The 26,977-nt window shown below is 45.6% G+C and overlaps 1 protein-coding gene across 5 annotated transcripts in view; it reads right to left on the minus strand.

The window, feature by feature from the left end:
• Nucleotides 1-26,977, minus strand: part of Sgip1 (SH3-domain GRB2-like (endophilin) interacting protein 1) — a 197,766-nt gene that overhangs the window by 164,302 nt on the left and 6,487 nt on the right. For 4 of the 5 annotated variants that reach the window (XM_013514519.1, XM_013514518.1, XM_013514517.1 and 1 more), the window contains exon 2: nt 23,896-24,028. In XM_013514519.1, the coding sequence (XP_013369973.1) occupies nt 23,896-23,905 (10 nt within the window). In that variant the 5' untranslated portion in view covers nt 23,906-24,028. Of the gene's footprint in view, nt 1-23,895; nt 24,166-26,977 lie in introns of those variants that run through there. The other variant, XM_013514516.1, reaches the window with a different exon arrangement.

A 26,977-nucleotide genomic window follows, 5' to 3' on the forward strand; every position in this document is an offset into this window, starting at 1 on the left:
CCCTCCTTCCTTCCCTCCCTTCTCCCTTCTTCCCACCCTCCCTCCCTTCCCTCTCTCCTGTGCTTTTCTTTAGCAACATTCATAATAACTAGGGACAGAAGGTTCAATTAATGCATGTTCTAACTATAGGAATTCATATCAAGAAACAAATTCTCTTAACGTAGTTTTAAGACTAGTTTTTGGCAGTGCACTGGGTCTTCCAGGAATTTTATCAAGAAGGCTGGTTGCTCTCTCATCGCTCAGTGTGAAATGCCTCTAGCATTCACATGGAGGAACCGTGCTCTGCAATGCTGGCAAAAAGCAGCACTGTGAAAGTTCAGCCCCTGGCAGAGGAAGTGCTGGTCTGCAGAGCTCCATCTATTTGTGAGTCCTGAGCTACGAGGATGAACTTGCCAAGAGCAGGATCGAGCAGGTGCTTGTTTCGTGGCTACATCTTTTCTCCTTCTCTTGCTTTGTCACTAAGCCTCGACAATAAGTTGCCCAGTCAAGAGCAGCAGGAAAGGTTATTTTTTTCAAAGTCAACCAAACATTGCAGAGGTTAGCGTCTGCAGAAGGCAATCCACGGCAGGCCAAGAGAGGGTTCAAGCTCGCTGCTGCACTTTCCGACAAGATGGACCTGCCGCGCTTGTTGAAATGAACGCTTCTTGCAAGGAGCGTGCATGGGCAGACACTTGCTGCTTCCTTCAGCTCAGCATGAGTTCTCCCTCCCCCCAGCAGGGTGCACTTCCCCTTTCTAGCAAAGCCCAGGGTTTCTTCAGGTATCGGCTCTTCCACATGTTCATAAGCGTCAAGGATGCTGGGCTATCCTCCCCGCGTTCGGAAGGATGCCCCAATCACCTTCATTTCACCAAGACAATCACAGTCATTCATTCCTCTGGTGAAATGACTGTGTTAGGAACCGACCTTGACATGAAATATGAGACATTTGCTTGGACCTTCTGGGAACTGATGAACCGTGAAGATGGAAGAGAAATGTTCAGGCTCTAAACGGACGTCAGAGAGACAGTGTCTTTCTGCCTCTGAACAGTGGCTTACCGGAGGCTGAGGTCAGTAACAATCACAGGCATTTGCAGGGGCAGAGAAGAGAGCGGAGGAAGAGGAAGGCCCGAGCCCTCAATGACACCAAAGAGCCATACACCCTGCTGCTCCTTCAGCCTGTGTTTGGCTCGTTCCGCTCTGTCAGCTGGGAAATAGAAATTTCCTCCTTGTTCAAAGCCCTTTGGGTTGGACGGGTCATGGAAGCTTGAGACATTCTAAGTCCCAGGTGCACACGTACACAGAGGACAGCCGTGTGCTGGGCAGGCGGTGAAGCCAGCTCTCAGAATCAAACCACTGGAGCAGACATGAGTGTAGTCCTCTCCCATTTCAGAAAACTTCTTGCAGTCAAAAGACCATCAGTCGGTGATTGTTTCGTGGTAGATGAGATCCTAAAATTAAACCATTCACCTACATGTTTAGTATATCATTTCCTCATTTCTTCATTCAAACTTGCCAAACCACCCATTGGTAGTATCTTGGACTCGAGTTAAAAAAGAAAACAGGTGTGCTCTGTGGCCCACCTTCCCGGAGCTCCTGTTCCAGTCGGCAAACCAACATCCAAATACGCTGATAGGGCTGGGGATTTAGCTCAGCGGCAAAAGCGCCTGCCTGGCAAGCGCAAGGTCGTGAGTTCGGTTCCCGGTACCGGAGAAAAACCAAAAACAAAACAAAACAAAACAAAAAAAAAAACAAATACGCTGATAGAAGCAGGAGGTGTGATGGAGGAAGGCGAAACGGTTAAGTACTGGGAACTGAGTCACAGATCCACAAAATCCAAGGGACTTCTAAAGATTAGTACTTTTCCTTTGTAACAGAAGTTAACTTGGGGAGTGGCAACATTTATAAACAAGGCCACAAAGTGGGCTGTCCTGGGGTGCCGCAGCTGTGTTTCTGGTTGACACATAATTTTCCCCACTCAGAAACTTGGTCCTCCGAGAATCTACCTATTCTTCCTTCCACCTCCTTCTCTTCTCTTGCCCCTCCCAAAGCATCTCCCAGTCCTTTTACCAGGAGTGAGCAGAGCAAATGAAGTCATCCTCCTGATCTGTCTGGAGCCTAGTTGGCAAGGTCTATGTGTACCAAGGCCTATGCGTACCCAAGTACAGGAAGGAGGGGACAGAGAAATCTGCGTTAAACATAGGCTCAAATGAACAGAAAGATGGGGAAAAACGCTTATTCTAGACCTTGCAAAATCCAGCTACAGTGAGCAGTTCTCCCAGCTTCAGGTGTTGAATCTAGTTAACCTCTTGTAGAAGATTCGGATGTAGGTTGCATCTGACCAGGGCAATGAGTTGATTAGCAATATCTGCCCTGCATGCAGAATGGAAAAATTCCAAAAGCCTCATGTCACAGCCATTGCACAACAATCTCAAGGTATGCCACTGATTCAGAAGTAGTGTTTGCTCCTGGCATTTGGAGAACCCTGTATTATAATTACTCCAAAGAATTCTGGAGCATTAGACAGAGCTGCTCACTATACAGCTAGGTGTACTCTCACTGACCCCATCTAAACCCCTGCATCCCTGAGAGGTTGGTTCATGTTCCCACCTCAGCAAATCTACAAAGTATTCCTTGTTACGGGCCCAATGTGCACTGCAGGAGGAATGGAAGCCCACCTCCTAAACTTATAATTGTCACACGAGAACTCAGAACACATAATTTGACCAAGCTGGAAAAAAAAATATTCACAATGAATGACCAATGAGGGGACAGGTTTAGATATCTTGTGTAACAGGAAATTTTACCCTGATGGATACACTCCTTTAAAACTTTCTGATCTGCACACACATTCGAGCAGGGTCCAGTTGTCACCAGGGGTAGGGCTTGCTGCCACATCATCCCATTGCTTGGGGCTGGGGGCGGGGAGTCTGAGTCTTGCTTTTAAAGGGTACCAGTGACACACATCGAAGGCCACGCTTTGTAAGAAGCCGGGCACTCAGCCTGCCTTGCTCCGGCTCCATTGCAAGCCTGGAAGCAGGCCTGTCTCTGCTTTTGTGAATCTGAACTTACATCAGTTCGAGCCAACTCAACCAGCAGGGAAGCACAAATGTCCACTTCATTTTTATGCAGCTGACCCGCGGCTTGTCACTAAGAGCTTCCTAGCACGCCATGCTGGGCAGCTCCAGGAAGCAGGGCTTCCCAGAAGAAGGCAACTCCTTCCCTCGTGTATGGCTGCTCTGAGGGCTAAAGAACAAGGAAAGAGGAGCTCCAGCTACGGCACGGCTGCTATCATTCAGCATCCAAACACTAGCGCACATTTCCCTGAGCAGAGCTGGGAGAGCGTCTTAAGGGAATCGAAAAAGCTGTCGCTTCCCAGCATGATGATTTCGGGCTCCACTGACTCTAGGGGAGGACAGAGGAGCCGCTTTCTTCCCAGCCATGGAGTTTGGGATGTATTAGACAATTCTGCAGTGCTTGCAGAGGTATGAGAGGCAGCATAGTGTAATTCTAATGATTGTGTGTTCTCTTGTCCATATATCTGGATTCAAATACTGGTTTAACCATGTTATAGCTTCCTTATCCTGGACCTGTTAGCCTGCCTGGATCTCTGCTTTCATATCAATATAATGGAGATAATAGAGCACCTGCCCCACAATCCCATAGCACTTCAGAGAGTAGAGTATTGGTGAGGTGCTCAGCAGAGGACCTGGCACATAGAAAGCCTCTGCACCTTCAACCTATAGAAAAAATGGCAGGGCAAGCATTTTTCCTGTTTGAAACCTTCTTCCAGTTTCACCAATTACAGTTTTCCTTGAGTGGATACAAGGAAAACAGCTCTCTCTGCAACTGCAAGACCATCGATGAGGCAGAGAGACTCCTGCTACTGAGGCAGAGAGAACCAGGCTGCTGGCCAGGGAGACCATGGGAAGATGCCATTCATCCATTCAGCAAGCACTTCCTGGGTACTGCTCCTGAGCCTAGCACCATGCATGTGAGACGCTAGGACGATGGAGCAGGGCCTTCTGATGATGAACCAGGGGGACAGGGACGTTCTCTATACTTGGGCTGCACCTTGAAGGACTTGAAAAATTGCATGAAGTGAGCTGCAGTAAACAACCTTGGCAGAGGCTTGGGGATCTGATGAAGATGGTGACCAAGAAGAGCAGGAAGTTTATTTTGGGGAGCTTTTGTTTACGGAAGGTCAGGGGGCTTGGTACCATGAGCAGTGGCGGATGAACCATCGAGGTCTGAGCAAGAGCACGGAGTAAACACGCGCACACACACACACACACACACAAAGGGGCGTGAGCGTGGGGAAATGAGCACAGCTGGGGTGCATGGACAGCTTGCAGTCTACTTCAGGATTCCAGAAGTGGATCACCAGGATCACAGTGGCGATTACAGAAATAGAAAAAGAAACAGATTTTTGGAGAGAGATCTGATAGTTCTTGGTGACTGAATTTATCACGCAAAGGGGAAAGAAGAAGGAGAAAATGTAGTTCAATGTCCTCCTAATTAGGTGAGATAATTAAACCCTTAACTTGGCTCAAGATAGAGAATCTCTAAGATTACTCGGTGAGAAGGCAATCAGTTTTATGGCTAGTTTATGGATGAAGAGGGTTGTATTCCAAAGGACACGTTAAAGATTAGCACAAAGCTGGAACGATACTTCTCATCTTGTGACTGCTACCACGGAGCAAGAGAGGTCACGGCATCATAGGAGAAGCAGGGCAGACTCAGATCTGAGTTCCCTGCACAGCCGCGGGCCTTCCTCAGCCTTGGAGACAGGAGGGGTCCTGGGAGGGAGGCGAGCAGGTGAGCAGCTGGAACTTGGCAGAGCTCAGTGGACCTTGGACTCCTTCTCTTCTCCACCACATCCCAACCTCAGCAAGAGTCTGAGGCACGTCTCCCCTTCCTTTGAAACTCCAGTAACTTGTGGGTCAAGGCTGCACACATTAAGCAACTACAGGAAGAGAATTCTTGGAGCTCCATTGGGTTCCTGAGGGGATTTGCTCAGTGGTAATGGGACACAGGATGTGTGCTTGGTCCAGGAAGTGTGCTAACGTAGGCAGAAGTGAGATTCAGTGACAGAGGCCTAAACCAGTGACTGGGGCAGGTTTGTGCACATTTGGGTGGACACTTCAGAAGTGATCACCACACCAGTGCTCCAAACTCCAAAGCCACCCCCAGAGGGCCTGGATGTCGGAGCTGGAGAAATAGGTCACAATCACCACATGGATCTCAGTCATTTCATAGATGGAGCCACTGAGGCCACAAGAGGTGGTCTGCGAAAGAGGGTACACAGCCACTCAAGGGAAGTGGGACTAGGAGGTACTTCAGAGCACACCCGTTGGAATCAGGTAGAGCTTAGACAAATGACTTCTCTCTGCCCCCTTTACTCTGACTTTATTTTGGAAATGGAAAACAAAACCATCTGTCATGGGACAGTGGGAACATCACACTGAAGGTTTCATGCAAAACTCTGGGTGCCGCTGGCTCTGAGGGTCACTTGGAGCTCTACTCTGCCCCCGCCCTGTGTGGGAAGCGAGCATCTGCATCTTGGCATATGGCTGCTCCACTGCAGGGGACAGAAAGCCATCCGCTTCCTGCAAGACTCGGGTCAACCCCAGCCCAAAGCACGGAGTTCCCGTCAGCCTCTCCCTCCACTGTGGAGATGGGTGGCTGGCACCTGGGGACTGGGGAGTTGCAAGTATTAAGAGAAAAACTAAATTTGGCTGATGTATTGGTCTCTGAGGTCCCAGTGGCAGTCATCCAACTCGCTTTGTTGTGGCCAACAGGAACTTGAAAATGAAGAACTGGGAAGCGCCTTAGAGGCAGGAGTTATTCTGCTCTATTCTTGGGGGAAGGGTTTTTCTTCCTTCTTGTCCCAAAGATGGAATTTTCTGAAATACATTACCTGTCACTGCAGATGTTAGAACAAAAAAGAAAGCCAAGATTGATTAGGTGAGCAATTACTATGTACTAAGCACCTTACATATGATGACTTATTTATTCCTCACAAAACTCTGTGAAACAGGTATTAGTACTGTATTAATATTTATTTCAAAGCTAAGAGACGAAAGGCAGCCACACAAAATAGAGAAGTAAATTGGCCAAGACAGCAGTGAGGAAGGGAAGTGGGTTGGGATTGAAAGCCGAGCTGCCTTGCTGCGAAGGTTGCTATCTTATTGATGATGTTCTGCAGCTACCTGAACCCAAGCAAATGCGAGAAGAGCAAGGGCAGAGACACAGGGATAGGGACACAGGAAGGGGCAGCCTGGCGCGAGGCAGGGGAGGGAGCAGGAGATGAAGAGAGAAAGAATAAAGGAAAAGAAGGAATACTGTACCAGGGTGTTGAAAAGAAGGATGAAGCCCAGGGAGGAAGGGTCGTGCAGCCCAAGGACTGCATTCCTTAGTGACTTGGCCAGATCTCAGCAGGATCATTAAAACCATGGCTGACAACACAGGCAAGTTCAGGGCTCAGACACGGTGATGAGTGGTGATTCAGAGTTCCCACATGAAGTACATATTTCCCTGTGACAGTGGACAAGGGCCTCGACAACTTGGCCACCTTGGCGGGCCTACCGTTCAGTGGTGTCATTCTGCGCTGCCACTCCGAGCTCTACTGTGACCTTGGGCCTTGGTTCATCAGATGGGAGGACCATAGCAAAATGAATCGGACACACAGGATTAAATATTGCATGGTTTCTCTTACACGAGAAACCCAATTATAAATAAATCAAAGAGCAAAATAAAAGACAGGTAATAAGAAACAGGGAGCTAGATCTTTTGCAGAAGGGAAGGAGATGAAGAGATGGAAGAAGAGGGAGGGAGGGGACAGGGACGTAAGAAGAATTAAGGTGTGTTGTGTGCAAGAACCAGCTCTCCAGGAGGAATGTGATCATTATGTGTTGCAAATGTACAATAATAAATATTAAAATTAACCAAAGAAAACCTGGGATTAAGAATGACCCTCGTGGAGCTGTGGTAGCAGACAGGCCCCCTCTCCGTATACAGACCTGCCAGCCCTGACTGACTGTTCCACCTCACGAAGAGTCCATCTGGCCATCAGGGAATCCTCTGCCTGGTTGACTGGACTCTCTATGGGGCCAGCCTTGTGCATGGAGCTCACCTCTGCTGTGGCTCTCTCTTTGCTTTACCAACGAGCATGCAGCAGGAGTGAGACCCCCGAGCACAGGCAGAAGGCAGCGCCTGGGACTGTTTGTGTTTACTGCAGAATCAATAGCAGAAGTACTCTATGTCAGGTCTATAAGTAAGCTTGGAGAGGAGCTGCATATTTTCATGTGTTTCTAAAATGTGCATTTTATTATCGTTATTGAGAACTGAGCATCTGCAAGGAGTATTAATAAATCAAAAGTGGTGTCAAGCCTCTATTTACAATGAAGCTATTAATATGAAGGTGGGAACCGTAACCCTTTCCAAGCCACACGGTGCAAGTGACTTTTTATTCTTCTATCAAACACAAGTCAACTGATGACTGAATTTCCTATGGAATGCTCTAGAATAAAAAGCTTGATTATAACTGAAAGTAGGAGATGCACTCAATAATTAATAAGCAATAAACAGAAAGAGAATTCCTACTCTAGCACAGGAGAATTGTGTTAAATACCGAAAAAGGCGCTGACAATTTTATCTGCAACATCCATTATAGTTTATTAAAGTTGCTTTAAGAAACATTTGCTATAGAAACCTATAAAGTAAAACAGGAGACACTGTAAGCCAATCTGATTAAAATAATCAGAACAAAACACCCTGGGTAATAGTTTTGCTACTTCTACACCATTTACTCATTTTTTGTTAGCCAGTAATTTTGATGTGTGAGATTATGAATTTTTCACAGCATTATAGGAAACAAAAGTGTGACTTTTTCCATTTATATGGTGAACCATATGCTCCCTGAGACTCAGTTTTCTGATCTGTATAAAGGAAATAATTATCATAATACCAACCTTGTAGAACTGTGAAGGTTAAATGAGATGAATGCTTATAGATAATTTAAGAACAGTTTTTAATACTTAGCAAGGAGGGGCTGGGGATTTAACTCAGCGGCACAGCGCCTGCCTGGCAAGCGCGAGGTCATGAGTTCGATTCCTGATATTGGAAAAAAAAAAAAAAAAAAAAAACCAAATAATACTTAGCAAGGGTTCAAGAAGTGACAACTATTTCCACACTAATACATCTGAACACTACTTGAGTATTCCTCTTCCCAGAGGGGGAGCAGCGGTGACGGCTGTACGGGCTTAAGAAAAATTCTAGACCATTTCAGTGACAATACAATTCTGTCTTTCACACTGCACAATATCCAGAGATCCAGAGATGTTTGGGGGTAGCTAACTTTTGGTTAAGTTCAAAGACAGCTATCTTTTAATAAGGTCTAATGAGAGAACGGAAAGAAAAGGAAAGAACCAACGTTAGCTTTGAGTAACTTTGGTAGAAGAGGTGATGGTAAGCTACAAAGAGGGATTCCCCTCACCCATCTGACAGGAGAATCAAGGGTTCACCATGCCCGGATGATATGTAACACAGATGTACTGATAATGTAAAAACTGCAAAACCCAGAGGTTCATAGCGTTTGAATGGAGAAATAGTAAAGTCTGAGGATCAGATTGATGGCTTGGATTAGATGAATGGCTTGGTCTCTAGGCCAGTAGTGAACAGGAAAGATGACCAAAAAACACAGAGAGAAATAGCCCTCAGGTTCGTAACTCAGCCAGACCAGGGACGCACAGTGCAGAGAGGGCTCAGCGGGGGGCTCTTCACTCTCGTTTGCGTTTGGAAAACTTCCTAAGAGACTTCTGCTTTATTCTGGAACAGCACCATAGTAGTGGTCATTCTGGCATCGCGAGGACACTCATTTAAGAGAAAGCACAGTCAAGTCAGGAGCCTCCTACGAGAGAAGTGAGGCATGCATGGAAACCAAGATGTTCCTGATTCTAGAGTGGTGAGCCCAGAAAATGCTCAGATAGAGGGGCACAAACTAGGTGAGCTGGCAAGAGTCAGGAGGCACAGTGCCCGGCAAGTCTGGGAAAGTCAGCAAGAGTGCACTAAATAGTCCGGAAGCGCCTGAGGCAATCCCAGAAAGCTCTCTGAATTGGTACCAGTATAGACATGGGGGGGGTGTGCTGCTGACAGTCATGGTGGCAATGATAACAATGAGAATTTATGACCCACCGAATGCAAGGGAAGTAGGAAATGTGCTTGATTCTACACATGCAGTGTCATAAACGCTGTGACAGCCTCAACTCGCCCTGCCTTTCTATGTTAGGTCTTGTATTTCAGAAGCCCTTTGAGAATCCCACGCATTACTTCCTTCCCAGTATGTTGCTCACTTACAATTGTCTAATTATCCATATTAATTTAACTACTATGTCACAAAACTTTAAGCACCACAAGATCTACTTCACGATCTCCACCCACCATATACACCTGGTGCCGGCCCAGTGACTGGAACCTCGGTACAGATTTGATAACAATTTTGTGAATTGGTGACAGATTGAAAAGAGAAGAAGGAAGTGAAGGAACAAAGAAGGGATAGCAGAAAGGAAGGAAGGAAGAAAGAAAGAAAGGAAGGAAAGAAGGAAGGATGGAAGGAAAGAAGGAAGGGAAGAAGGAAGGGAAGAAGGAAGGAAGGAAGGGAGGAAGGAAGGGAGAGAAGAACCTTGGATCTCAGGCTTGTCCACAAGCACATAGCCAGTAAGCCACAGAGCCTGGATCTGGACACAAGTATATTTTAACTTCCAAGCCCGTGGCCTCTGCTCCTGTATCACATAAGTAGTTAGAACAGAACACTAGAGTCCTTAGTGAGGAGAAGGATGCATCAGGAACAGCTCCCACCTGCAGGATGGCCCCTCCTTTCCCTGCGTTTGGGAGCATGGAGGATTTCCGCACAGATCGGAAGAGAGGAGCTCTGTGGTCAGAGAGGAGCACAGGTGAGCCTAGCGTGATGGGAGTGGGACTCAGTTGATGAAATTCACAGAGGACATGAGAGGTCATAGTGAAGCATTTGAGGAGAAAAGAGGAGCATGCAGAGGTGAGCTCTGCTGACAGATCACTTGACATCTCTTATCTTTTTGATCTGGCCTACAGAGAAGGCACATGTGATGAAAGCCAGCTCAAAAAAAATAATGGATTCATCATCAAACTATCAAAGAATCAAAGTACTTCAAAGCCATTAAAAACAACTACATGAATAAAAGCACATGATATACTCCGATATCTATTACTGTCATTTTTTCCACCTGTCAACATGCTTCTGAAAATGCCTAATGCCAGAACCATCTGGGATAAAACAGAGTTGGCTCACTGGCTGAAAAAAGTCTTCACTCTGATCCCTCAGACTTCACCTGCGATGGGGTCCATGGGTGGCTTGGCAGTGGGGCAAGGGACTGAAGGGACCATCCCTTCCAACCTCCACCAGCCCCCACAAATAAACACGAAATTTAAATAAAATCATGGTATTTATTATCATGCACAGATTCAAGACAACACCCACTCAGAAAACAAAAAAACACAAACCAGAAACAGCCAGAACCCCATCTGTAGCATCTGAGTCCATCCAATTTCCACAGTAATTGTTTAAAGATGCAGATGAGATCATGACCTTCTCCTGAGACTCCGCCAGTGGCTTTCCGCTGCCTCAGAAGAAGTTCCAGATCTACCCTATTGCTCGCAAAGCCCTGCATGACCCGAATCTTCCCTCCCGTCTCCCCCTTCCTTACTGGTCTCTAGCTGCACTGCCTTTGCTTTAGATCCTCGAGCTTATCAAGCCTCTGGCCATTTATCCCCACTGTGGTCACTCCCGAAATGCTCTGTCCCTAGACTTCTGCATGTCATGACGTGGTGATGTCTCAGTTCAAATGCAGTTGCTCAGGAAGAGCTTCCTTGACCACCACCACCAGTCTTTGTCACCTCTACTATCCCCACTGTTAACCAAATGACTCTGATGTTACCATAGTCAGGTTAACTTACTTGTTCACTTGGTTCTTAACTCTTCTATCCTTATGCTAGAATGCAGAGTCCATTAGAGAAAGGACTATGCATCCTATGTGTGCCTCACGCAGAGACACGAGGGTACAACACGATACTCCACTGCCACAAAACCACTTCTTCTAAGTCAGATTTTGATCATGAATGTGACAAGCTCTATTCCTCAGTGAACCAAATTGAGCTGTGTTGTCATGAGTCAGTAGACAGGAGAAAACTCAGGAAAAGAAATCTAGATTAAATAATTTAGCTTGCCATTTAGCGTGAGAAGCATTAGACCGAATCCTTTCTATCTATAGTCTGAAATTGAACACAGAACTATATTTGGTTTTGTAACTAGGCCAAGACAAAATTTTACCTGAACACACTTTGATTGGGTTTGAAATTGTCCCACTACAAATCCCCTATTAGTAATAATATTTTTGCTCAGTTTAAAAGTACATATAGCCAAAATTACATACAGCTTTCCCCATTCTGATCAATAATTCATTAAATTAGTCTCCAGAAATGAATGAAATCATTTGTAGGCATGAAAGCTTCAGGGTATGGGGGTAGGGGGTGACTGTAGCAAGGGTTCATCATATATCCTTAAAACTAGTTACCACTTCCAAAATTCTACAGTGAAACCCTTCAGTTGAGAGCAGAGTTTCCAAAGTACTAAAGATAATAGTAATACCTGATTTAAATAACAATTTTACAGTTTTCAAAATACTTTGCACATATTTTGTGCTTTGACATTTATCACAACCCAGCGAGAAAGTCGGGAATGTGCATGTCATTTACCAGTCTACACAGATGGGACAAAAAAGAAGTGGTGGCTCATCCAGGATACACAGCCAGCTGCCAGAGAGAAAGTCAGAAACTGATATCCAGTCATCCACCACATTCTTGGCCACATCTGATAACTGATGAGCACTAGGGCCAGGAGATGTTAGAATTTTAAAAATTTAAATCAGTTTCTCCTTCAACCACCTTGCTTTCTCCTTCCCGTGTTAATCCGGTGTTAATGGCTTTCCCAAAGTCCCCTTTGCTGGGTGCAACACTAAGGCTATAGCTCAAAAGATGGCTCTCACCATTTTAACCTACCTTACCAAGGTAGCTTATCAAAAAAGAGTCAAAATTCACATCATACCATGTGGCCATTAATATAAGCAATTCTAATTAAATCCACAAATTAAGCTCCAGACAATAGTGAGAACATATGACCAACAGGCAATAATCAATTATCATTTGATGGAAAATTATGCAACCAGCAAAGACAATGCTTTTGGAGACTATTTCATGATTGTGATAATGATAACTAACATTTCCTGATTGTGTAAGAAATACTTTTTTTCTCTATATAGATTTTATATAATGTACAGAATGTAAAACAATAATAGCAATACATATTGTAAATTGAAATAATGTTATTCTCATAATAGCCTTTTTAGGTAGAGATTATCTTATATGGAAGAAGAAATGGGAGCACTGAGGAATGAGATAATTTGAAGAAGTTCACACAGCTGGTTAGGGCAAGAGGTCAGGATTTAAATTTGGGGAGTCATTTCCAGAGTCCAGGCTCCTACAAAACATAGACAATGCCTAGGATGGTGGTTACAATCTAATGCAAAGTAAAGAAATCGTACCTGTGTAGGTACACACACATGTGCACATATGTACTTATAAATTGTTGACATAAGTATGTATTTTGATCATAAAGAAATTAAGAGCTGACATTTATTGAGTGCTTGGTGTGCCGGGTACTGTGCTAACTATGTGCAGACTATTCCTTGTCTTATTTTATCTTCCCACCAATCTTATGTGGTGTGGTATTATTTTAGCCACTTTACAGATGTGGTGGCTGGGGGTTAAAGAACTTCAGATCATCTGTCTGTCAACTCCATGGTCCAACTCCACCAATCAGAGTAGTTGTTGCTTATTTCCTAACAGTGAGGTTACTGGTATTTCAATTTCTTCTTTGAATCTTCCTATTTTCGAAATTTTCTCCAGTGATACCTGGCCTCTGAAAAGCAGATGAAAATAATTAAAAGAGTCAGGCAAACGTGTGAGATATTAGATGAACTAACTGCTGCTGCTGGAAGAGGGGATGGCTCTCGGCCAGGGAGCTCCCACACAGCAGATGGGGGTGCTGGGTGAGCGGGGAGCACAGGCCTGGGACTGTCCGGTGGCACCAGGAATCATCCAGGAGCCTTTCATGGCCATCCGGGTAGCATTTAACTCTCTGCTACTACAGAGTAAACACCCTTCTAAATGGGCTACACATACTAATTTAGGCAGTTCTCATGGTAACATATGCTAGGTGGCTTGATTATGTTTCCAAAAGTCTATGATCCCTACCTAAGCCTTACCTGGGCTTCATTCATTCATTACATCCTTATTGAGCCTTTACACATGTCAGGCATTGGGAAATGTCAACTGGCATAATTCCTGTCCCAGCAGAGTCCTTGGGCCTTCCACAAGGAATAAACAAAGCCAGTATGAGGAAGCAACAGCCTCAACAAAATGCAGCACCCAAGATCTGCTGGGAACCAATACTGAAGCACTGACCTCTGCCTCACTTGCCAGCCTGCCAGCCTGTCCTACCCTACAGATCTGGGGCTCTAGGGGACTTGTCACAGCAGTCTTACAGAAATGTGTGAGCCAATTCCTCCACCTCCCCAGGCGTATCTCCTAGTGTTTCAGCTCTGGTTCTCCGGAGAACTCTGGGTGCTACAAGTGCACTTTCTGATTTAATTCTTACAACCTTACACCTTCAATTACCCACGAGAAAGAGATTGTCACATCACTTTCATTTTCCTAATGAGGAAAAGGGTCCATTAGGTTTCCAAGGTCACATACATGGGGATTAACCTGGGTCAGTCTTGACTCCTCCAAAACCAATGCTATGTGGCCTTGGGAGTCAAGAACTAACGGCTGTGTGTCACCTGCTGAGTGTGGGAAGACTTGGTTGAAGAGGGCACTGCTGTTTGACCTTGAATTATGGAAATGGACTGTTACCCACGTGCAGAGGGAAGGAATAGCATACACGGTACAAAGAGAATAGCGAGGAGTTCTGTCCATGCAGGACAGTGAGAGACGAAGGTGCAGTGCGGCCAGTGTGACCATCTGGCACAGTGCACTCGGATGTGTGACTGCATTCTCAGAGGCAGGTGAGACCCTGGTCTCTGCTGGCTGTTAGGAAACATACTGGGAGGTGGCAACAGCAAAGTCTATCAGATGTGGCAGCAGCAGGTGGCAGGAAGAGAACAGAGTCCAGAGGTCTTGAGGAAGGGTGAACTATGACTCTTGAGGACCCTCCAAGGCAGGACGGGAATGAATCCAAACACAAACTCGAGTGTGGCTATCTGGAAACAGAGTTCTCCAGATTAAGAAGAGAAACTTCAAGAGAAACTTAGGGATTAGAGTCCATTTTCTGCCACCGTTGTAACAGCTAGCGTGTGAACGGCTTTGTACACATCCTGTTCAGAGACTCACTAGGGCACTGGCAGTGGGGGGTGCACGAGACCACCTACACTCCACTGTATTTTACATTTGGGAATCTGCTCATTGTAGCAAAGCAAAGTAATATCATTCCTGTGCCAACTCTAATCAATTCACAGAGGCGACCTGCAATGCGATGTTGGGATAGTTGCGCAATCAGAGAGCTGGGATTGATTCCTCACACCGCTCGTGGGTCAGAAGACAAGCATATCACATGGGGGTTGGGAATGAAGGATTATGGAAGATGCTAATAAGTTAACAGAACAGTGAAGAGAAAAATCTGCAAGTCTTCCCTGCAGAGGAGCTGTGCCAATACCCTACATGAAAAACCAAACAGGAGGCCACCACGTCTAGCCTCTGAACTGTACGACATCAACAAGTGATTACAAGCCGAGTGAGAAAAAGAGGAGACAACAAATGGCATTTGCACCACACACTTTCAGGTGTTTTCAGATTTATTGTCTTATTTGAATTTCACGACAACTCCATGAGGTGAGACCCAGCGTTATTCCCACCTTATAACAGGAAGCTGAGCGATTCCAGAACTTTCTCCTGGTCACACAACTAGTGAGGAAGAAGAGCTCTTCTTTGAGGTCTGGTGCTTCCCACCACACCAGACTGACTTGGGGATGGCAGGTGCAAGAGCAGAGGAGAGAGCTATAAATGGTCACATTGTATGGGCACTCAGTAGAGCCATGACCCTGGGGACACACTCGTTTGTGTGTCTTTTGGCACTCACCTAATCAGCCTCAGCACCTTTGAATGTGAAAGACATCATGGGTTCCAAGTCTTTGTCTATTCACATTTTTAGAATCATTGCTAAAATAAACTTGGGCTTGTTCTCTTCCAGAGAGAATAAAAATTCCAGGGTAAGTTCTTTCATTTGGCCTTGGTTTCCTCAACTGTAAAAAGAGGTTGGATCACTTTGGCTAATCTTCAAATGATGGCGCACAGTATCATGTGTTCACGACAATGGTCGAGACTTTCACAGAGTGTCAGTGACAATGAATTGTCCTTCTCTGGGAAAAAAGGCCTTTGTTCAGGGCGGGAGCCAGGCTCTTTGAGAAACGCTTTGTAGAGTGCAAGCTGTGAAAGTCGAGAGTCCATGGGACTGGTGACATCACAGTGCGATCCTTCTCATCATGAAATCCTGGGAAACAATGTGCTCCCCTGCAAGAAGCCCGCTTGGACTGGGCACTTGGGTGCTTCACGTTATCACCTGGACTGAAGGACCAAGATTTGATCATTACATCAACTTGCTTAGTTAGGAAGAATCACCATGTCACATCTAGGTGGTCTGCTGTTTGCTTGTCAGCCAGAGACCCAGCAAACCCATTTTAAGTAAAAGAAGACTTTCCAATTACACCAGTAAGCAAAGAACACCGGACCAGGCCTTGAGCCTGGCTAGCAAATGTTGATGCTGCCTCTTTTTAGTTGGTCTTTTTGAGCAGGTCACTTAACCTCGTTGAGCCCTAGTTTCCTCCTATTTAAATAAGGAGAGTAGCACTTATGTTTCTCCTATTTAAATAAGGAGAGTAGCATTTATGTTTCTCCTAGGCAGACATTTTCAGCTCTTGGCTCTATCTTTGGAGCTGGAATCACGAGCTAAGCCATGGACATGACACTGACCCATGTTCTTAAACACGCGGGCAGCCTGAGTCTGAGAACACCATCTTCAGACATCTGCAGGGTTAGTGCAAGAACCTATCATCTGATGTGCAGATCATAGAGACTAATGCTGACAGACCTCTGCAAAAGGAAACTGGCCTTTCCACCATTGGAAAGGACTCTTAGGTGCTGATTTGCGTATTATTTCCTGTGTTCCTTTCCCCATCAATCCCTTATGCTCTGATTGGCGTCTACACAGATTAGCATCCTGCCTATTTTGCCCCTGTGCCCAGCACAGCCCCATTGTGAGCCTTTGAGATTGCTTTTGCTTGCTTCCTGGACTCCTCACTCAGCTAAGTAATTACATGGCTGTTCTCTTCCTTCACTCCCTGAAGTCTTCTCCCAAATGCCCCCTCCTGGAGGTCTTCCGCTGCCCACCCCACTCCCATCTTCTCCCAGTACTCATCCTCACAGGAGGCACTCTGTATTTTATGTTTTAAAATCATCTCTCTTGCACCTGGTAGAAAGCTCAATATAGGCAGAATTTTCTGCCTGTTTTGTTCACTATTGAATTACATCACCCAGAAGAGTGTGTGACACCTAGTAAATTGACCTGCAATTTCTGATGCACCAAGAAAGAGTTCTATACTGCATGCTATAAAGGAAGGTTGTATAAGAGCATTTTTCATCTTCCAACATAGTCGGATATAAAACCAACTTTTGGCACCCTTGCAGAACAATAATGGAGGAAGAGCAAACCAGTAGAAAGACGCTAGTAATGCACCTGAACTATGCATGTGCCAGGTGCCAGTATATTGTAAGGTGGGGTTAGGGAGAGGAGTCAATTCTTAGAATTCTACCTTAGGAGGGAATAGATGTGGGGAATCAGATCATTCAAAAATTGCCAGAGACTCTTAGAGCTGGAATGTCTAGAGGTGTGTCCGATTAGTAAACTCATTTTATTTGTGAGGAATGGTCATGGAATGTGAAGTTACTTTCTCCAGGTATACAACCAAGCAGAAATGATACACAGACTCAAACCCATGTCTGCTTTCTGTGTCTTTATTCTTTCTAACAAAAGGCCAAAACTGCACAAATTTAGCAAACACACTGAGCTTCTAAGATTAACAAATTATCCACTCAGAAACAATTTCACATCTGAAAAATCTTACACACCATCACTCTGCAGTCACTCACACAAATGTGTCATGCAATCTTACCTTCATCTTCATTTGTTTATTATTTTTTTAAAAAAATACTTTCCCCAATTCCAAGTCAAACACTATAACCATAGCAGCCAGCATTTTTAACTTGGTCATAAAGCAGAGAAAAGGAAGAAACCCAGGAAAGGAAGGCAGGATGGAAGGGTGGGGAAACGGCAGAGGAATGGCAAAAATAAAAGAGGGTGAAAGGGAAAGAAGAAAAACACATACAGATGTTGACAAAACCAACTTAGAAAATCTTTCAATAGCTGGGCCACAGTGTGTCCCCACTGCACAAGCATTTCCTTGGAGAGGATCACCTGAACAGTCCAAACGCAAGCACAACTTTCAAACCAATGATCTCTCTTCCCCTGTTCCTCAAGATGTGCTACCTGTACCTCTGTTTAGCACTTCATAATGCATTCTTATGTCCTAATTGTGGTGCGTTTACATATTTTGTTTCCCCAGTGAGAATACAAAACTGAACATTTTTCATATCTACCATAATGTCCTAAATGATATCTAACAGCATACAATACACAGTCATCTGAGTCATTTATATCTAGTTTTGCTCATTTATTCAGTATGCAAATGTGCTGGCCATCTACTATGCACTGAAGGTGTGGTGGTGAAGATGGTAGACCAGATGGCCGCCCTCACAGAGTAACCCCACCACACAGTGCCACAATCACAGTGTGTAAACACAGCACTGAGGACTCAGGAGCTTAACGTGTGTGGTGGGATGACAGGAATGATAAGGAAGAGAACTGGACACTCCATCAGCTGGGGAAAGACCATTTTCACCAAAGCAAGAGCTCGGAGGCAGGAAAGAGTTTTTCCTAAGGACTGGGAGACAACGGGCTGTGAGTGTAGGAATGAGTTTGAGGAAGACAGCAGGCCAGCACATGCCGGCTCTTTTAGGTTATACATTTTAAGAAAAACGGGATGAAATTGAAACTTGGACACAAGGAAGCAACATGATATAAGTGATTTAAAATTAGATGTCAAGTATCTTTCCAATATCCTGTAGATGCAGTTAACCGACACGTAAATTCCAGGAATGGGGATTTATCCTACCCCACATCCAAAGTACTGCAGCTCTCCCTCTGGAAATGGAGCTGTTCTGTGGCCATAGATACATTTTGTGCTGAAAGACACAAACTTTTAGACCTAGACCAGGACCCCTGCCCCACACCAATTTCCATTCCCTTGTATCTCTGACTACCTTCCTACTCAGCTAATTCCTTCTTGGGGATATTTCCAGGAACATAAGCCCAAATCCACTATCCCCTTCTCCTTCCAATTCTTTATAGTCATCTCAGTAAAGTCTCTCTCCTTCTCTTGATAGTCTTTGTGAGTTTACATAGTGACCTTACTCAAAGTTTAATAGCAATTCATATGATAACACCGAATCAAGAGAAGGTGAACCACAAGAATGGAAATGAAATTGAATGCAATTGAAAAATCCAGTGATGCAAGTCTCTAAAACTTCTGAAAATATCTAAAATATTTTCTGCAAGTATCTTCAAATTTTTTCTCCAAGTTCTCTCAATTTCCTCCAGTTAAACTTGCTTTGTTCATAATCACCTTAGTGTTACGGTTTGTGTCCAGATGTTCCCCACAAAGCCTCGTGCAGTCATGGGGCAGGCTTCTAGAGTTTTTGATTGACTCATGATCCAATGGGATTATGGGTGTGAGTGCTGGGATTATGGGCATGAGTGCTACACCCACCCTGCACAGGGTGTAGCAGGGTGGGCAGCCTGCGTACAATATAAGGGAGGGAAAGAGGCTGCTTGCTGTTGCTCCTCCCTTTTTTTGCTCTTGATGCTTTTACTGTTTTCTACCACCGTGAACTGTTTCCCTCTGACATGAGCCCTCCTGCTTTGGAGCCAGCCAAGTATGGACTGAAACCTCACAAACTGTGAGCTAAATAAACTTTTCCTTCCTTAATTTTGGGCATCAGGTATTTTGTCCCAGCAATGAGAGAAAATAACCAAGACACTTAGGTAAACTGTGCTGGAAGTCTTAACAGCAATATCCAACACCAATAATATTTGAAATTAAAAACACATTTATTACATCCTTTTCTTCCAGTTAATTACTATGGAAACCATACCATTCTTTAAACATTTCATGGCCAACATTTAGTATTTCTGCTTGGTACTGGTTGACTAGTGTAAGATTAACCAGCATTTATATCATTATTCCTATGTGAAAAATATGTTCCAAGGAATCAATGCACAAAGAAAGTTTCAGGAGCATAAAAATTGTGTGTTGGTGACTTCCTGTGATTTGCATATTTGAAAATTGATAGTTTATATGCTAAATCCAAAAGAAAAAGTCACCCAGGATTTTCTAGTATGATTTATTTTAAAGACTACTCTTAGGAGTTGATCTTTGGAATTGGGTGGGGATATACACATCTAAGCATCTCTTTCTAACACAGACTTGAGAGAGGCTAGAAACCACACAAGAGGTGGGGGGAGGGGGTTAAGGGGGATGAGAGAAGGAACGAAGATGAGTTATGTACACATAGCAACTCCTCACACGGAATGTAGACACTATGTACTGCAAACATGGACTGGCAAATAAAACAGAACCGCATATGCATGCTTAGATTTTCTAAAATAACTGCATTTAAGGGAAGGGAATTGGTAGAGTTGGAAGTATTCTCTTTAAATGTCTTAGCTAACTATAAAAGGAACAGCTCCCACGTCAAGATTTTTTTTTTTTTTTTTTTTTTTTTTTGATACAGAGTCCTGTTTGTAGTACAAGCTGGCCTTGAACTCATTATGTAGTCCAGGCTGGCCTTGAACACCAGTAGTCCTCCTTCCTCGGCTTCCCAAGTGCTAGGATTATAGATGTGCCCCACCACGCCCATCCCCACTTCAAGATCTTTTGCCCCATTTGTAATCACATTGAAGAACTTCCCAAATATTATAAAAATCCATTTCTACATAGGAAAAAAGCCTCTTTTTGTTTATAAACTTAATTGAAACAAAAGTTCAGTTATTTGCAAATTATGTGATATTATCCAAATAATGATTTTGGACATACAAGGCATTAATGAGGAATTGAAAGGTATGATTGAGTACTCATATTTAAAATAAAAAGAAATAGAATATGCAAACAAAGAAATAAAGGTCTATCATTTAGTTTACTGACCATTTTCACCCTTATACAAAGTAAAAAGAAAACAATCCTAGAGGATCAAAAAGATGAGTCTTGTTAAAAGGACTTGGCTTCAAACTCCATTCTAATATTTTTCTGCCTTAATACATTTTTTTTGTTTTTGAGATTTAGCAAAGGCACTTCTAAATTACTTTATATAGAATACACTTATTTGTAGATTATAAGTAACACATCAATAACATTTATTTTATTACTTGAAATGGTAATTAAACTCCAAAATACCCTCATTAACTTTAAGATGGTTTGTAGAGTGAAGCCAGTGACAACCAGAAAATTATCTTTCATTAATACAGCACCTAAGAGCCTGAACTGAAAACATGCATCCCTTCAACCAGTTCTGCATGGACAGGGAAATGCTCTCCAGGCAGCTGCACAAATGAGAAGAGATCCTAAAAAACCCTGACTTAGGTTCAGCTCTCTTCGGAAAGGTAGCTTTAAAAATGGAATTTTCAAGGTTCGATTATTATATGTGAAAAAATAGCCCTTAAGTGGGTGCCTGGCCACACAGCACCTGGAGCAGATGAGCCCTGCTCACCTTCCCCTCAGCCAGCAGCCACTTGTGGAAAGAAACAGCTCAAAACCAACCACTGCCAAAAAATACAAACTTCAGGACACAACCAATCAAATCCCTTAAAATACACAGGTTTTTAATAAAAAGTTGAAATACAAGCACAGAGACACAAACTCCTGATCCCCTGCTTAAGTTCCTGCGGAATGATCAAGCTGCCTTTCATGACATTGAGCTCCCTGGGGAAGGAGGAACAATTCCTCCCCTTGGACTGGAATTTCCAACAGGCATTGGCTGAGTGCAGTTTATATCGTGTTCCACAGAGAGAATGCGCACCTAAACCCCGAGCCATTCTGCTGAATATTTGTTTGCTCTTCCACACAAAGTAGAGAAGGGGCTTTGGAAAGCGGTCATGACCTTGCCCTCCTGAGCAGCAGACAATGCTCCAGCAATGTGGAAATGCCCACAGTCACACTCACGCTCACACACATGTTCTCGCCTCCTCTAGAAAGACGTTTGTGTAGATGATCGTATGTGCACATGACACATGTATGTGTGTGGGAGAGAGACCTGGGTGAGCAGGGACAGGACACTGTTTTAATGGTGCAAAGGTTTTGGGGTTCCCTGCTGCTTGGGCAGAGGGCTACGCCGACTGTATTTTAGGATGTCTGGTAGGGGAGCCTATCTTTCCAGGGCTACTGCGACTGATGGCACAGCCTGGTTTTCTCTTCGGGCGAGTTCAGTGGAGATAACAACCGCCACACTGGATCTTTGGAGAAGAGCAGAGCAGAGGCGAAATTCTGGGCTGCAGTATCAGAAACATGAGCATTCATTGCCCCCAACATGACAACCTAGGGGAAATTCTTTGACAGCCAAACTGATTTCTGGTTAAGGATGCTACCTGCTTTCCCAAGGTCACTAAGCCATTAAGATAACAAGGCTCAAAAAGCTTTTAAGTAGGAACTGTGGGTACAAAAGAACTACTTGGTACACTTAAATCTTTAAACCAGTGAAAGCACCTGTCCAGTTTCTCACGAAGGTTCCCCTCAAAGCCAACTGCATCCGGTGTCACCTTTACTTCCTGCCAGTGCTAAGATAACATCCTTCCTTAGATAAATTCGGCAACCCCAGCAACAGTGCTAATCCCACACCAGCACAGGTCTTTGTTCAGTGCTCATTTCAGGTTAGGCAGCTTAGATAAGCTCATTGCAGGACTTTGGCCTGGCATTCTGGGGTGGCACAACAGACCGGAGCATCAGTAAATGTCACTACCTTCGCAGGGCAAGAAGGAAAGTGATCTTCCCATTTCCTGTGTAACACCAGAACCTAGTCAGAGTGTGGGCAGATGCATTTGTAGGAAAGGTTGCATGCAATTTAGCTGGAGGAACATAGCACTTTTATAGGCAAGATTTTTTTTTTTTCCCTGAGGAGAATCAGCTAGATGAGGCTTTAACTGAAAAGTCCATAAATGACTGTCTATTTGTCTTGCCTTGCGATTCAAAGATCAAATTCATTTTGAATGAATGAAAAATGACTGACTCTCACAGAGTTAGCATCCCTCGTTTCTTTAGGCCTGTGTATCAAGAACCAGCTTGAGATCCCTTTGCAAACAAGACCAGGCTCCATAACAAAATGATGCCCAGTCTCGCTTCTAAGGCTATTTCCCAAAATCTATAGGCTTTGACTCCAGAATTCTTCACTTCCTCAAATCACATTAACAACGTTTGACACAATGACAGAGAGCAGAAAAAGGAATTGATTTCTGACACGTAAGTACGGGTACGTTGCTGTGGTTGGAAACCACCTCCCCTTCGCCTATTTTGGTAAATTTCTGAGGAACGTTTGAAGTCAGTAGGGCAGACCTTGGCTTCAGAGGTGGCCTCTGCCATTTTCATGGCTGATCTGAGACCCATTATGCATTCAGTTCTGCCCTGCAAAATCCAGGCTAGGGACAAATTTCTGCCTGTCATCTTGGGGAAGGCCAGGAGTTTTGCACCACCCTGTAGTGTGAAAACAGAAAATCAAAGCCAGCACAGATCCGCCTGCTTCTTCTCTGATCAGTTTGCTGCTGTTCTGAGGCAGTGTTGGCTGTCACTATCTCAGGCTGGGAACGGTGATTTAGTAGAATAATATATAGTTTAAACAGAATCTCTCCAGGGAAAGTTCCTCTTACACTTAATACTGAATGCAAAAAAGATAACGAGAAAGTGCTCGCTGGATGCTTGGCGAAGACCCATTGCATGGAGAAAGCATTTAGGAAGCACACACACATTTGTTTTTTAATGTGAGAAGACCCTGACTCAGAAGCCAGGAGGCCCGGATATTTTCCTTCCATTCTCCTTCTGTTGCAATGACGGCCCCATGAAATACAGTTTATGGCCCAAATGTGCTGCACTGTTGGCTCCAATAATAGGATGCAAATTGCAGAGATAAAAATATCTTAGAAGAATTTCAAAAATGCTTAAACCCTTGGCTGGACAGGACAGCACGATAACTGTCAATGACCTCCCCTGTCTCACGTCAATTTCAGAAAACAAGTTTCCATTGTAAATGTTTAATCAGCGTAGTTCCAGGAACCCGGCACAGAAAACCTTATCTTTTCTCCCAACTTATTCTTTCGCCCACCTCTCTCCCAGCCCTATCTCGGCTTCCGGCACACGCTCTGGGCCTCTGCTCTCTCGCGGTGCCAGGAAGCGCTCGGTTGGTTTCGAGCTGGCCTTGAACCCTGGGGTTCGATTCCCTGAGCTGGAAGCCTGATCTGCTGGAAACAAGCCGCAGCACTGTCGCGTGCAAAACCCGGGCCACCAGGTTCCAGGACGGCCCTAGCACCCGGGCCGGCTGCAGCCATCTCGCAGGCCGCTCTGCCGGGACCTTGCCCGCAAGCCAGCCAGCCAACCACAGCAGCGGCAAGCATCCTACCTTCCATCATGGTGGCGGAATTGCATTCCTTAATTTCCGAAGAGTCTGAGAAAGCCCAGGAGGATACGCTCGCAGGTCCCGGCCAGCGCCTGGCCACGCCGCTGCTGTTGCCGCTGCAGGTCCGCTCTGTGCGCTGCGGAGCCCAAAGGAGACAGGGTTACGCCGAGAGCCGGGCCATGGATGCGGCTGCACCTCGGGCTCCCGGGAAGATGCTGGGAGGGAGGCAGAGGCAGGAGCCGGCCCTGCGCCGCCTGCGCCGCCTCGGCCAATCCCTTCCCGCTGGCCCGCGTCACATGGCACGGCCGCGTCTCCTGACACAGCCCGGGCGCAGGGCCTCCGTGCCCACCTGGAGCGCGCGGGCCACCTGCGGGCCGGCCGGCAAGGGCGCGGGGTGGGCGCTGCGGAGGAGATTGCTTTTCTTTTTAAGAAAAACTTCTTAATAATCCCACGCAGCCTCAAGTCTGGCAGCACGCTGGTATGCGCCGATTCCCATCTGGTTTTGCCCTGGATTCCAAATTTTCAAATGTCAGTGTCTGTGGCCTCTGCGCACATCTGTGCCTCTCTCTCTCCCTCCCTCTCTCTCTCTCTCTCTCTCTCTCTCTCATTCAGCACAAAAAAACCAATCCGCTGACGTCACATCATCAACAATTATCCCCAAAAGGATGATGCAGAAAAAAAAATTCACCCCAGCTGCCTTCCAGGGAGCCAGGGAATTAATTGCGCATGACATGCCCAAGGGCTGGGAACTGTCATTAACACAAAGAAACAAAAGGACCCGCGGAGCGGGGCTGGGAATCGTTTCTGGGGCGGAGGCGGAGGAGCCGGGAAGCGGCTGCGGGCGGACCGGGCGCCCTGGACCCGGTCCTCGCCGCGCCCCCAGCCGCCAGCCGCGGTCCCTGCAGGAAAGCGGCCGTGCTCGAGGGCCTTGGAGCCCACCTGTGCGCCCCGGGAAATCGGAGGGGCCCAGGGGCCCGCGGGGGACAGGGCTGGCATCTGGGTGCCGCCGGCCCGCCAGCCACTGGGTTTGGCACCGGGCCGCTGGGGTCGAGGGTCACGTGACCGCGCCCCGGGGACCCGAGTCTTCCAGAGGGCGCCAGGCCCCGGCCCGGGGACTCTGGGTGGCTTCAGGCAGACTCAACCAGGGGAAGGAGAGGAGCTGGAAGGCCGGGCGAGGCCTGTGGAGCCCCGGAGGGAACAGCACCCTCCGGCTCCTCCCCCTCCAGTCCCCAGCCTGACCAGGACTGGGGCACAAGGACTTGAGAGAACCTGGGAGCTGCACAGGAAGCCGCTCCCACGCGGCCTGGGGAGGTGCACTGCACCAAGGGGCTGCAGTTCCTCTTATGAAGTGTGATCGAAAATGTGGTGAATGTCTAATTGTTTAAAAAAGTAGTAAAAGGCACATCGCCACTCATGCCCCTCAGAATTCTCCCTTTCCCTTTGCACGCACTCTTCCCACCCTGCCGGCCCCGTCCTGCAGCAGCTCTGGCGTCCTCTCTCCTGAGGGTCTTTAGCTGCGCTGACCCAGGTGCCTGGAGGTCCTGAATCTATTCATAGCACTCTGCTCATTCTGACTTTGAGGGGGAGCTGGACATTGCACAGTGCCAGGTCTGGCGAATAAGGTAGACAAAGACTCAGCATTTTGTTGTTATTGGGCAGAAAAAAATATAAATGGTTAATCTATGGGCGATCGGAAATATGGTGATGTTTAAAAGAAATACTTACTACAGTAGAAAACACATTGTAGTTCATCCTCCTCAGAATACTCAGAGTAATTCCCCCACTTCAAACGCATTGACCCCACCACTGGCAATGTGTCTTTCACTGTAATAAGATTTTTTAAAAAATTAGATATCTATCCCATATTTAAAAAACCCCTTGTACACTCACAAAATTTAGAATATGTACTGCTGAAGCGAGCACCACTCACAAAATTTTATTACTGCTCAGCCCCTGGTGCACTCTCGTTTTTTGTACCAGTGCTGATATGATGTGTTGCTGACTGAGAAATACTAAAAAATATATAACTAAATAGTAAATGTGCTCCGAAGTGAGCATAAAATACAACTACATAGGGAGAAGGAAGCAACACATTATAGCTAAAAACAAAAAGTCAGCTCCTTAGCAACGAAAAGTATTAAAAACCCATTGTTCTCACTAAGGACACATATTTTGGTGGCCTCTTTCAAAAGGAAAACCTCTAGAGAAAATACAAATATTTGTAACTTGTCCCTGTATCTTCAAGGCAGTTGTACTTTAAAGGGCAATTTGTTGCAAAAGGGATTGATTAGTGTGCATGCAGTTAGCAAGTCAGTTTTAGGATGGTTAAGAATGTGGACCAATACTGGTGTCCACTAGAATGGGATCGAGTTGTGTCCCTGGTCCTTACAGAGTTTCTTGACCTTGGGCAAGCAATGTAAGTCCCTGTGCCTCACAGTCTCCTTATCTACAAAGTGGAGATAATCGTAATAACACCACTTTCTGAAACCCAGTTCATGGGGCTATCAAAAGTAGTTGTAACAAACATATTAATGGCCTACAAGGTGCCAGTTACTCAGCCAGTGAGTTACTCAGCATCGTGTCTGGAGTGTTCATTAAAAGCTCTCCCTGTTAGTGTTTCAGAATTTGTATTATTACCACGGACGGGCTGCCAGATGCATCAAAGATTTTCACAGCCAACTGGAAACTGTACCACACAAGTAGACAACAAGGCCCATGACAGAGCCCGTGGTGCATCCAGAGGGGCAGGGTGTTGAGGAGCTCTGCTCAGTGGAAGAGCGATGTAATGGTTTGATCTGAAACATTCCCCCAAAAGCTAATGTGCCCAGAGGTGGAGCTCTTGGAAGGCAATCAGACCATGGGGGCCCTGTGCTAAGCAGTGGATTCATGCATGGATGAGTTCGTGGCTGGGTAACGGAGGGCATAATCTGGAAGCCTGTGCTCCTGCCCGTGCCTCTCTCTCCCTGGGTCTCTCTCTCTCCCTGGGTCTCTCTCTCTCCTCTCTCCCTTGCTCTCTCTCCCTGGTTCTCTGTCCTTCTCAGTCTGTCTCTGTCTATCTCTCTCTCCCTGGGTCTCTCTCTCTCTA

The sequence above is a fragment of the Chinchilla lanigera genome, unplaced genomic scaffold (genome assembly GCF_000276665.1).
Source record: "Chinchilla lanigera isolate Chin_1 unplaced genomic scaffold, ChiLan1.0 scaffold00022, whole genome shotgun sequence".
NCBI lineage: Eukaryota > Metazoa > Chordata > Mammalia > Rodentia > Chinchillidae > Chinchilla > Chinchilla lanigera.